The sequence below is a fragment of the Balaenoptera ricei genome, chromosome 19, assembly GCF_028023285.1.
Source record: "Balaenoptera ricei isolate mBalRic1 chromosome 19, mBalRic1.hap2, whole genome shotgun sequence".
Classification (NCBI taxonomy): Eukaryota; Metazoa; Chordata; class Mammalia; order Artiodactyla; family Balaenopteridae; genus Balaenoptera; species Balaenoptera ricei.
Window position 1 is genome coordinate 60,210,706 of NC_082657.1, and position 13,099 is coordinate 60,223,804.

The following is a 13,099-nucleotide window of genomic DNA, read 5'->3' on the forward strand; positions in this document are numbered from 1 at the left end:
AAAGGATCTATTAAACATTAAAAAAAAAAAAGAATCTCTTAAAGTAGATCCTCTCTCTCCCTCTCTCTCTCTCTCTCTCTCTCACTCACTCAGTCACTCACTCAAATAAAGCAAAGCCTTTATTGCAAGAATAACTCTTGCTTTGTTAAAAGATTTTCTGAATGAGAGGGCTGCTGATACCGTTAAGTGTCACTGAATTTCAGTCTACGCATGTTGACACAGATGAAGAAAGCAAAAACCGTCTGAAAATCGTAAGGCAGAACTTTGGAAGTGGCCGTTTTCTCCAGGGTCTCTGATGCTGATGTGGTCTTTAAAGTCCCCATCGCTCTGTCGATTCATGTACTGAACCTTCTTCCAGTGCCTGGCGTGAACACCATTCAGAATTCGTGTAGTACTTCAGCCATTTGCCTTCTTTCTTTCTGGTTTGTTTTTTTAGTTCATTTGATCCTTGTGACAACAGTGTAAGGCAGGCAAGATAGCTGTGGTGTTGCCCTCTATTATTTTTACATAGTTGTAATTACAGGGAGAATATAAATTTACATCTTGGTTTTTCATTTTCCACTTCTTTTTCATTTAATGTAAGTATTTTCACAATGCCATGTCGTCATTATTGCCCTCTGTCATATTTCAGTGAAGTGCCACAATTAATGTAGCAGAATTGACATAACTTTCTTCTTGTCGAGCGCTTAGTTTATTTTCACTTTTTTTTGCTATTATAAAGCATGCTGCATAGAGGTATTCTGGGCCATTTTGGGGGTTATTTCCTTAGGATGAATTAAATAGATAGACTTTAAAAATATTGTTAAACATGTTTCAACATTAAGGAGGATTTCAGAAGACCACAAATGACCTAGAGAAAGCACCGGTGTGACACAATCACAATTTTCAGATTTCTCCATGTTGCAGAGTAGGTTTTGTTATGTGCCAAGAGATTTAGCCAGAGGGAGGTGGGTGGTGTGTATAGGGAAATGAAGAAGGCATTAGCAAAGGCCCAGTGTGTGTCAGAGAGAGGGAGGGAGGAAGCTAGCTTGATAATGCAGAAGTTCTGTCGTGAAGAAACCAACAACCCGTGCTTATGTGAGGTTCTGTCGTGAAGAAACCAACAACCCGTGCTCATGTGAGGTTGCTTTTGAATGACGGCAGCATCCCCTCTGCATGTGGCCACTGGAGAGCTGCGTGGGCAGCCTTGACCAGCTCCAGATGGCAGAGCTCCTTGACCAGCAGCCAGAGATAACAGTGTCACGGCTAACTGGTGACGGACACTAGCGGTTTCAAGCAGACTGCTTACTGCGGCCTCCAGGTGATCCCACATCCAGGAGGATTTGCCCAGAGCCTTCCCTCCCACGGAGGCACAGAGGTCCGTTTGCATGGCTCTTCATTTTGGCCCCGAGTTGGGCCAGTGGAGCAAAGCACCAACCCCAAAGAGATTGGATGTTGTTCAGTTCCATCCCTCACCTGCCTTGGGTTCTAGGAGGTGAACCAAGTTTCAGAGCTTTTAGGGAGCCTCTCCTAATCCGATGGAGTGCGGCTGTCTTCGTGCCAGGGGTGGGGGCAGTATGCAGTTATTTTGCCACATTACCCAAAAGGATGGAAGGCCGAGTCCGTCTGTATCCAGATCAAATCCAGCTGTCACCGAATCACCAGCCATGTCCTTCTTTTACTAAAGAAGTGCAGGTGCTCACAGAGGGAGGGATGTGCCTAGTAAATTCGAACATGTGGTTATAATGCAACTAACTCAGTAAGTTAGTGGTGAGAATGAATGGAAAACACCTGTTACCAAATTCCTCCTCGTTGCCTTAAATTAGCGGGCTCGCCCATTCATTGAAGACTTACCAGGGATGAATTAAACATTAGTAAATTGCGTAAGGTACATCCAGACCCTGGTGGGAGGTGACTCGAGACTTCGGGCAACTTTGGAAAAACTAAGAAATTTCCCAGTCTCAGACTGGGGAGGACCTGTTGGTTTGTAATCATAGTGTACCCTTTCCTTCCTCCCTGATCCCGTTGGGGCTAGTTGAATTCCTGGACCCTTCTGATTTGGGCAACGCGGCGGTGAAAAAGGATTTGCTCTGGAGCGTTCTGCACTGCTGCTGAAGCAAGGCAGGCAGAGTCACTAGACTGCAGGGAACTTGTCTCTTCCACGGCCCTTTTCCCCACACTTAGCACGGTGCCTGGCCCGTCGTGGTGGTTTTAACGGGGACCCAGTGAGGTCAGGTGTGCGGGAGCCAGCAGATGGCCCCTTATCTCTTTTTCCTGTGAGCTGTGAATATTTTAGACCTTCCCTTTTTCCTGGAGGTCATAAAATAAGAGTTATCTTGGACATAACCATTACGACAGCTGCAGCGGAGAAAAACCTGCGTCAAGTGTCATAAAATGTTATCTCTGGATGGAATTGGCATGAAACCCTAGAGGTCCAGCAGCGTCTCCCGCGAACAGCGTGCTAACACCGTCTGCTTCCGGCTTCCCTTTTAGAAAGGAGACTCTTGAGGGACCACTCCCGGGGCCGGTGGGGACGGCTGCCTTGCTGGGACTCTGTTCTCCCTTCTGGAACTATGGAGGACAACCTGGTCCCTTGGTCACATAGCCACTCCTCACAGATTTGAATCCGCTGTCTTTTTTTTTTTTTTTTTTTTTTTGCGGCCACGCAGCATGTGGGATCTTAGCTCCCCGACCAGGGATCGAACCCGCGACCCCCCCCACATTGAAAGCGTGGAGTCTTAACCACTGGACTGCCAGGGAAGTCCCTGAATTCACTGTCTTGTTTCCCAAGTTACTTACCCCCTCAGTAAATCCCCTCGACTTTCTCACCATTGCTCGTGTGACACAGTTATCAGGTGGGCTTTTGTTTTTCTTTTCATGTTGGGGGATGCTCTCTGCTTTTTTACAAGTCTTCCAAACATTTATTAAATTAAAATACTTGTGCCAGTTTATTACTTTTTCCAAAACGACGGATCCTGCTGAGTTGCTTTGGGCTTAACGCCTGGGGACAACGAGGCCTGGGTCCCCAGACACGTTTACTCAGATTTGCTGCCCTAAGAGGAGCTGCTTACTCCTTCCAAGGGGTGGGGTTGGCCAGAATGTTCCAGGAGCGGCCTGACCGGCAGAAGCAGAGGTAGTGAAACCGTCTCTCCTGTTTTGGGTCAGGTGCTTCTATCAGGGCCGCCCAAGGTCAGTTTCGAGTTTGTTGTTATTGCCGGCATCAAACCCATTGACTCGTGGCACGTGTGCCGCCCAAGAACGAGCTGCCTCTCGACATTGGACTTGTGAAACTTTGAGTCAGGAGGTCAGACTCCCTCGCTAATAATTTATGCGTTATTCAGAGACAGAGGCCACACTGTCACCATCTCTTTGCTCCCACAGCAGGCCTGGCACGTGGAAGGCACTCGGCTGGTGGCCAGCGAATGACCACATTCACCGTCCAGGGGCATCTTCTAGACTCAGCCTCCCTGAGCCTGCCGGAGTCTTTTGGGTCCCGACTGTGTCGTTCTCTGAGTTAACTTTCCCTCTGGCTTTCGGCTCCCCACGTTCTCCACCAACATGTTACTGCACTCAAGTCTGAGTAATTAACGAAGGGGTAGGACGGAGCCGGGCTGGAGTCCTTAGCCCACGAGTGGTAGAGACATCTTTCCAGTTGACGCTGGGGGAGGGGTTCAACCACCGTCTTTCATCAGATTGAAGACCCCGTCAGTTGTAAGATTCACCACTATTCTAGGCACAAGGAATTAAGATGCAGCACTGCCATTTAAACTATGACATAATGCTCTCTTGTCCCTAGAATTTTATTCTGTCTTTCTGGTAAGAACCCTTATAGAATGCCTTGGGCATAGATTATTGTGAAGCATCCCTCTTGTCCATAATAAAGAGGAAAATATAAGCAAAATAAGTTGGTTAAAGGACTTCTAAAACTTCCTCACATGCAGAGGTCTGTTCTTCTGCAGTTGCCCCAGAGCCGTTGAAGTGCATGGGTTTCTGTAACATACCATCCTCTCTGCCATCAGCATGCGCTTTACGGGGTGCTCGTCCACTTCCCTTTGGGGAGGAGGGGAGCTCGGGGGGAGGGGGACGAGGTGGGGGTTTGTCGTGTTCTATTCCCTGAGGTGGGTGGTGGATTTAGGGGAGAGTTCACTTTGTGGGAATTCATTCACTTTGAGTGATGTGACTACAATGTATGTGTTTTGAATTGATTTTTAAAATTAAAGAATAGAAGAGGCTCCACTCTTGTCTCTGGACAATGACAGCTGTATCTCAGTGGGCCTGGCTGGGAGCAATGCTAAGACACATCTGCTTTCAGACATCTTAAAATGCCAAAAAAGTGCATTTTAGGATAATGAAATATAGTATTGATGAAACCACCTAATTACACAGTATTCAGGCCTCATTTTTCTGTCTTGTCCTCAAAGCTGTAATGTGTTTGTCTAGTACCTTGCTAAAACCCTTGTGCTGTTTCCACAGTATTCCCTGGATTGACGGGGTTGTAAGACACACACACATGCGCGCGCGCTCACGTGCGTGTGAGGCTCTAGAGCTTAGTTTGGCATCAGGCTCTGACGTTGGTCCTCCCCGCTTCCCGGTCCTGGTGCTCAGAGCCGTCCTGCTGCTGACCTGGGTGTCCCCTGACGTGTCTCTCTCTCTCTCTCATCATCTACTGTCTTCCCTTTTGAAACCAGGTTACGTATGTCCCTCTCCCTTCCCCACCCGTCCTCTCTTCTTCCTCGAGGATGATAGATCATGGCTTGGAGACTCCCAGCAGAGGCTGTGGGTTGTGATTCCTCACCAGGAGCTCAATTCCCGTCTCCTTAACCAGTGTGGGCTCTCATCCCGATTAAAACCCTGGAGCTGGTGCCTCGAGCAGGGCTTTGGGGGCGCCCCTTCCCTGCACCCCTCCAGCTCTCGTTCTGTTTTGATCACCAAATCAGAATGTTGGCTCAAGTGCTGTTCAGAGAATTCTGCCGTGAATGGTGGTGATTGGTGCTTGCCAGAAGCCCTGGGGGACATCTGATGTTTGAGGGAGAGGGACCCTCATGGGCATATTATTAACTATGACGTCTCCAGGTCTGTGGCGCTCCATCCCTGCACCACCAGGGAGATCTTACCTTCACCCAGTAGCGTGCTCCAACCGACAAATACCTGCTCCAAATGCATGTAACATATGCTTTCAGATTTTTGGAAAGCCATTTAAAAAATGTATGTTTCAGCATCTCTGTATGTTTTACAGAACCTGTTAGAGACTTCCACTATAGTAATCAGTGTCTTTTCATATGAGGATCTTCTTGACAAATTGATTTTTAAGTTCGGTATTTGGATAAAGTTCACGTACAGATGAATTTGTCAGAATGAAAAGAATTTGTGACCCAGTGTAATTCCCTTTTTTGCTTTGGCTGCCAGGAAACTCCACTACATTCGTTGTCCAACTGCAATAATGGGTTTCTTTGATTCGACTGGCCTGAGGTTGCCCTAGATCCACATTGACTGGACATAAATCTACGTCTGAACAGTTGCCCAAACACACTGACATCTAAAAGGATGGTGACACTTCTTATTTGACACGTATTCATTCTTTGAATGACTATTGTCTCATAGTCCCAAATAGCCCCACATTTCTTCCTGATTCGAAGGCAGTGTCAGTTATCACCCAGCCAGAAAGCGCTGAGGGGATTTATCCATCAGGAGCTGTAGGGCTGCGCTGTGACCAGCCCCTGGCAGAGGCAAATGGAGGTCCTTGTTATGGTCTCGCTGCAGGAGAGGTTCTGAGCGACAGGAAGCAGGTTTCCACCAGCTTTAGTTGTGGCTGCGGTCCATCTGGGGCTCCTCCTCAGCCCCGCCTCCCGGGCCAGCCCACAGGGTCTCTCTGTGACCTGTGACCTCAGAGGGGGAGGGGTGCCCGGGGAACAGATGCAGACGGAGCCGCAGGAAGAGCCTGTGCGCTGGGAGGCTGATTGTTTGTGGCAGGCCGGGGAGGTGTGGAAGTGGTAGCTGCACCCCGTGCTGCTGGGACCCTGCCAGGGCACAGGAGGGCGCAGGGGGAGGGGAGGAGGGCTCTGCAGAACCTTGAGGTTTGCAGTCCCTCCATCGTGTCCACAGCCGTCTCTACAGGGCGAAGGATGCAGCAGCGGGTTGAAAGGTCTCCCTTATTTCCTCTCCCTCTCCTCTCCTCCAGCTATTCCAGTGAGGCACAGTTCCTGGAAACCGTGCATTATTAAGTCATTTCATAGCTGAACCGAAACAGATAACAGTAATCTAATCATCGATCAAGTTCACTTGTCTCCCCTCATCCCTGCAGCCAAACCCAGACCGCCTGTCAACCTTCTGTCAGGTCCATTTGAAGTAAAACACTCCTCGGGAGACCAGAGAAGACCCTCTTCACTGGGGTCCCCTGCAGGTTTGTAGCTGTCACGAGAGGGATAGCCACTAGCTAGGTGCCAAACAAACATCCGAATTTCTCTCACTGTTGAAATGAAAAAAAAAAAAAAAAAGAGTTTGCCTTTTGACCAAGACCAGAAGGGCATCCACGAGAATGGAGATGGGATTTTGTCGGCCTGGTGGGACCAGGAGCTTTTTCTCCCTCTTCTATTTCCAAATCTTTCTCTAACGATACGCTTACGATAAAGGGGAAAAGAAAACAAAATAATCTCCACAAGTTTGACTGAGTGCTGGGGAGAATCCATCTAACGGATGTGTGTGAAGTCCTACGTCAGGTTCTCGGCTCCAGTGGCAGGGAATGTGTTTGTTGGGCGTGGCCCGGGCTTGCCTTCTAGGCCAGCGGTCCCCAGCCTTTTTGGCACCAGGGACCGGTTTCGTGGAAGACCATTTTTCCACGGGCGGCGGGGGCGGGGGCGATGGTTCAGGCGGTAACGCGAGCGATGGGGAGCTGCAGAGGAAGCTTCGCTCGCCCGCCCGCCGCTCACCTCCTGCTGTGCGGCCCAGTTCCTAATAGGCCGCGGACCGGTACCGGTCCATGGCCGGGGGGTTGGGGACCCCGGTTCTAGCGCACAGCACAGACTGGGGAAGGCGATTCGGCAGCCCCAGCAGAGCCTCACTGCTGTGCAGGCCTCTGACCCTCAGCTCCGCTTCTGGAGGTGGACCCGCAGGAGAGCATCAGAGAGGCTGCTGCAGGGCCCACGTGGTGACTTGAGAGCCTGGGCTCGGCGTTGACCTGAGTTTGGACTCTGGGCCCCGTCACTTCCTAGCTGTGTGCGGGGGGCCTCCTGCTTCCCCACCCCAGCCTCGATTCTCTGATGCTGTGAGAGGAGGGGCGGGTGGGATGGAGGGGGCGTGAGCCAGCGTGTTGTGTGTGCTGGTCCATGGAGGCTTGCCGTCTCTTCTTTTGGTGGGAGGAGCAGCACGTCTGGTGGCTCTGGGACAGTAAAGGAGAGGGAGCTGCCTGAGACGGATGGCAGAGGCAGAGTTCCAGAAGGTTCCGGAGTCTCCCCCGGCGCCGGGAACCTGTGTGATTGCCCAAGGTCAGCCTGCTGGAGGGGGCTCACTCTGGGCGCCCCGGGTGCTGGGGAAATCAGGGTTTGAGCAAAGCCCCTGGGGACATGGTGCAGCAGCCACAGAAGGCAATCTCCTTCCGAGTTCCTGCCGCAGCTGGGGCCACGTGGTGGGGGGATGTGGGCGGGAGGCGGGGCAGGAGGTCAGGAAACCTCCCCCCGAATGCGCCCGCCGGGACCACCTCCCCTGGCCCCCTTGCGCTCGTTCTCTTCTCCAAACTGCTGCCACGGCTGCCTGCCCATCACCCTGAGAACCCAGTCGAGGCTCCTAGTGTCTCACCTGGCCCCGCTTGCCAACCTCCTCCCTCCTCAGCCTTCCCAGTGCCTGAACTTTCCAAAGTCATGGCTGCCAAGGGTCTCTGTGTGGGCTGTTCCTCCACCCAGACCCCTGTCCTCTGCTCAGAAGACAAGCCTTCTCGAGCCTTCTCGAGCCTTCTCGGCTGGCCCGGCCCCCCTGCATCTCAGCTCAGATATCCACCTCCCTGACCCCCAGTCCAAAGAAGCCCCCGCTCAGCGCTCAGAGCCATGGGCTGACTTAGAATTTTAGCCTAATTTGATTGGTAGAAGCTTCTGCCATAGGGCCTAAGAGGTGAATTGTAAAGGTGCGGTTGCAGGAAGGTGGGTTTGGCTGCAAGTCTGTAGAAAGCATTTTTAATATCCACGCCGTCTGTTTGCAGAGATTGCACTGTGATTTAAAACCCTGAGTCTCAGAGCCTGTGGCCCTGCAGTGGGTCTGGGGACCTCCTTGTACGCAGGACAAAGCAGAGGGATTGAGTGCAATCCGCAGACATGTTCTCTTTGGTCCATGATGTGTTTTGAAATAAATTTAAATTAGTTGCCAGTGTTGAAGAGTTGGAAGATTTCATGAAGCGGATTTCAGCACTTTTATAGAAAGCTCTTTAGGTCTGATCCCACTGGGCCCACGATCCTGAGTGGCAGCCCCTGGCTGGCCCTACTCGGGGACAGTGCAGTCAGTCCCCACTGGGCCCACTTCCTCTGTGTTCTGCAGCTGGGAGAGCACAGATGGTCGAGTGAGGTGTGTGATCCTGGTGTGTTGAGAGTGGCCGTCACCTTGTCCTGGATGGAGGCCCGTCATTATGTTTCCTTCCTGGAGGAAGAGGGTGGGGTCACTTCCAAGGCCCTGAGCATAAGTGGCCACTTCACCTGCATCTCAGCTCCGGGAGCAAGCTTGGCTGAGAGATGAAATCCCGGGCAGAGGGACCCGCACCCTGCAGCCCATGCTGCCCACACGGCGCCCAGGACTGGGCCCCCCGTCACCTTTGCTTCCTCTGCTGCAGGGCCAGGCCCCTCACCTTGTCCGCTCCTTCCTGAGCCCACAGAGGAGGCTTCTGGGAAAGGATGACTCATGCACTCCCCGAATTTCCAAGCTAGAAAGGCGCTGGGAGAGCGCCTTGGGCCGGACCAGGAACAGCCGTAACAATTGGGTCTGATCTCGCCCCTCCTGTGCTGTCAAGTTCTGCTTTGGTAAATAGATGCCGCCCTTCAGACCAACCAGCTGAGATGTTGCAAGATACAGTAACTTGTTTCCTTTTCCTCTGCATTTTTGTTGATTGTAAACTCCACTGTTAATGATAATAAAATAAAAAGGGGAGGTTACCTCGGTGCCAGCACTATAATACATTTCTACCTTCTTTTTCAGTCCTTTTTCATATGTATACGTGATTGTAATTACAGTACAATTAAAATTCATTTACTTCAGTATTTCCAGCACCCAGAACAAGAGGTTGGCATGCAATAGGATTCAGTAAATATTTGTTGATTGTGGAATATTTGTTTACCTAACTATAAAGTGAGCATTTTTCTAATTGCATCATACACTGATTACCATTACATCAAGTTGTTAGAATGTATTTGCCACTTTACTATATTTAGACTTTTTTCCCTATTTTTCAGGACTATAAATAATGTTGTAGCGAGCATTTTTCTCCACATAACGGTTTTTGACTGTTTAGAATTATTTTCTCAGAATAAATTCCAAGCATTTGAATTCCTGGATCAGAGGAGAGAAAAATAAGAATTATAGAAATTGCTTTCTAAAGTCTTATTTATCCCTATTGCCGGAATTGTTTGAGAATATTAGTTTTATCTTAATCTCATCTGCTTTTGGGTTATAATTTTCAAATTTTTGCTTATTTTGTAGTATAAGCTGGTACCTAATTGTTTTGATTTGCCTATCTATATGTGTGGTTATTAGTATGGGTTGAAGAATTGTCTAAGCACTTAATAACAATATTTCCTCTTGTGTGCCATGCCTATTTGAGTAGTTTGTGTATCTATTAGAATATAGATTTTTAGTTGGATTTGGGTGAATTTATCACACAGATATGATTAACTAAATTTTCCTATCATAGTGGCTGCAAACATTTTCCTAGTGTGTGATTTTCCATTTTTAATATCCGGTGAGTCATTATAGGTGTGATTTTCTGTTCTTTGGAGAGTCTGTGAGTGTGGTTGCCAGAAGGACCTTAGAGATCTAACCTGACCTCAGTGTCTGACGGGGACTCTGGCCCAGAGAGCAGAGGCCACAGCTCACCGGCCCTGCTGGCGAGAAGGGGCCAGGGCTGCCCTGGCCCACGACTCCGTAGTCTGTGTTGCCACCTGAGCTCCGAAGACTCCCTATTGCTCTCCTGGCCCAGAAAGTTCTTTTGAGCTGAGGTGTATGCGTCTCTGTTTTGGACCAAGGCAGGCTTTGTAGGACTCTCCGAAGGGGGGCCGTTGCCACTCCAGTGACACGGAGCTAGCCATTCCATCCTTCTGACTCAGGGCATCTAAAAATATCCCGGGCTGGGGAATTTGGAGGAGCCCACAATCGATTCGTGAGCATTAAGCTCTTAACAGGCAGTGAACGCAGCTTTGATATTGAATTACCCTCAGAAGATGCATTCGTTTCACTGTATCGGCAGCCACCTGTCTGCCAGGTGTTGTCCTAGATATTTGGGGTCTGTAGAGGTGGAGGATAGGGGCAGTGCCAGGATCAAGTTGGGCTCTTATATCAGGAGGGCTTTGACTTACTGCTTAGCTGTCTGCCCCTCGTCATGGGGGAGCGAGCCCCAGAACTGGCAGGTGACCCCTGAACTGACCAGCAGGAGACTGGTTTCGAAGCGAAGATCGTAATCCCAGCTCTGCCTACACCGTCGACTTCCCGACTCTTAGAGTGTGTTCACGGTCAGGTCTGGTCATCCATTCAGCAAACGTACAGTGGACACTTAGTTAGGACTCTGTGCCGGGCACTCGCATTGCTACAAAGGTGGCTGAGGCATGGTCCACCCCTCAGGGGATTGTACTTCAGTGGGATAAACGGAAATACCCACATCTACCTATCAAACAAGCAGACTTAGAAATGAGTGTAAGTAGAATGCCAGTGGGGCCACACAGGAATCAGTAAATAGTTTGCACAGGGTTTGAGTGAAGCTTCTCAGAAGAGGTAGCACTAAGCCGAGCCTCGAGGGATGAATAGAACTCCAGTTGGGGCTGAGGGAGGAAGATGGGGGAGAAGGGAGAGGACCGTCCAGCTTAAGGGGCAGAGGAACAGACACCAGAGGTGGGTGCCATTGCCCAGGGTGGCCGTAGTGCAGGGAGGGGGCAGGGAGGAGGAGGTGGGTCCAACGGCAAATGCCGCTTAGAAACCATCAGAGGGAGGGACTTCCCTGGTCGTCCAGTGGTTAAGACTCTGCGCTTCCACTGCAGGGGCCGCGGGTTCAGTCCCTGCCAAGATCCCGCATGCCGCGCGGTGCGGCCAAAAAACAATGAAAATCATTTTTACAAATGTGCCAGCAGATCTTGTGTCTGGTGAGGTGCTTAAAAAAGAAAAGAAAAGAAAAGAAAGAAACCATGGGAGGGTTTAGGGGGCTGATGAGAGGGGACATATATCCAACAGCCAGGAAGGTGCTGGGTCTTGAGTGGGAAAATGCTAAGAAAGGAACCCGGGAAGGAAGAGACGTGGGCCTTGGAGACCCGTGCGCTTAGCACGTGCCTGACGACACTGTCTTCAGTGGTTCGTGACCCAGCAAGAGTGGGCGGCAGACGGCCGTCTGCAGTGATTGCTGTTCTGACTGGCCTCCGTCTGCTTGGCCGGAGTCGGGAGAGAGCCGGGGGGTGCAGCCCCCTGGAGGTCTCCTTGCTTAGTTTGGAGAAATCCTGACGGATGGTGTGTGTTTGTTCGTTGTTCGCCCACCATACAGCAGGTGTTTAACAGTAAGGGGGCAGTAGGAAGATGACGTCAGCAGACAGGTGGCCCAAATTCTGGAAGTTTGGAACCTCTTACAGGGCATTCGTGCCCTACTTCATTCCCCTTATAAGAAGAGAAGCTCTCGTGGTGATGACCTGTCTCTGCTTCCATTCCAGATGCCTTAGGGCCCCGTGGGCCGCCCCAGAGGACTCAGTCCCGGTGGCCAGCGGCTCCCAAGCAGCTCGCGTGCGCTCGGCCTCAGGCTCCCGCTGACGCGTCTGGGAACCTCGTTCACCGGCCCCCGCCCGGCATCCTTGCCGGCAGTGCCCCCCACGCCCCTGAGCCATGGAGGCCCCCGAGGTCCCCGTGGGCCCGCTGATTGACTTCGGGGCTGGGGCCAAGCCATCCGCCTCCTCACCCCTGGAGGTGCTGCCGCCAAAGCTGCAGGGCGGGGACAGCTCCCCGGGCGAGGGCGCGTCGGAGAGCGAGACCACGGAGTCGGCAGACAGCGAGAACGACACGGGCGAGTCGCCCTCGCGCCCGTCCTGGGGCCAGTACCGCCGCTCCTCCTCCAGCGAGTCCTTCTCCTCCAACCAGAGCACCGACTCGGCCAAGGATGAGGAGCTGCCGGAACTCCGGGAGTTCCTGCGCAGCTACGTGGAGAAGATCTTCTCCGGAGGGTGAGCCCCTCGCCGGGCGCCACGGGCCAGGGCTCCAGGCCTCACCAGCTGCTGGCCCCCTCGCGGTCTCCGCCCCACCCCAGTGCACGTAGACCCCCTTGGGGAGCTTCCGCCACTCCTTCCCTCCACTCAGGGCCCTGGCTTTGCTTCTGCGGCACCTCGGGTGAGCCCCCATTGGCACGCCTTCAGAGGTGGTTATTAGCTGGCAGTGAATTAGGGGCAGTACAAGGCCAGGAGGTTTCAGCCCTTGGGACGCTCTCGGGCAGCTGAGCCTTAAGCAGCTGCTAGGATGGGGACCCACCCTTGCACCTCTTTCTGGCCTCGCGTTGGTGGTTCTTGACAGTGCGAACAAGGAGCAGTGACAGGTGTAGCAGAAGTGGGGCCTGGAGTGAGCGTGGAGGCCGAGGAGCCGGGAGTTTGTCTGATTCACGGCTGTTGCCGTCTCAGCGGCGGAAAGGGAGACACACCGCAAACTCAGTTCAGGCCTCAGGTCCTGACGGCTGGTCTTGCATCGTTCACAGCAGTGCGCGAAATGCTGGAGGTCCTGCTCCTCAGATCATCTCTGGGACCCTCAGCATCGTGGTGGGGGGCGGTGAGAAATGCAGAGTCGTGGGCCCCACCTGACCCACTGAGTCAGAATCTGCATTTCAACGAGGCCTCTGGGCGTGCACACATTGCTGCCTGCGGAGCTCTGGCTGAAGGGACCGTTTTCCAATTTCGTTAAAGTGTAAGAAGAATTT

At 51.9% G+C, this 13,099-nt stretch overlaps 1 protein-coding gene across 2 annotated transcripts in view; it reads left to right on the forward strand.

Annotated features, from left to right (window-relative positions):
- The window catches only part of KIAA0513 (KIAA0513 ortholog), a 57,338-nt gene that overhangs the window by 27,517 nt on the left and 16,722 nt on the right, over positions 1–13,099 (forward strand). For both annotated transcript variants that reach the window (XM_059904300.1, XM_059904299.1), the window contains one exon: positions 11,856–12,359. In XM_059904300.1, the coding sequence (XP_059760283.1) occupies positions 12,025–12,359 (335 nt within the window). In that variant the 5' untranslated portion in view covers positions 11,856–12,024. The remainder of the gene's footprint in view (positions 1–11,855; positions 12,360–13,099) is intronic.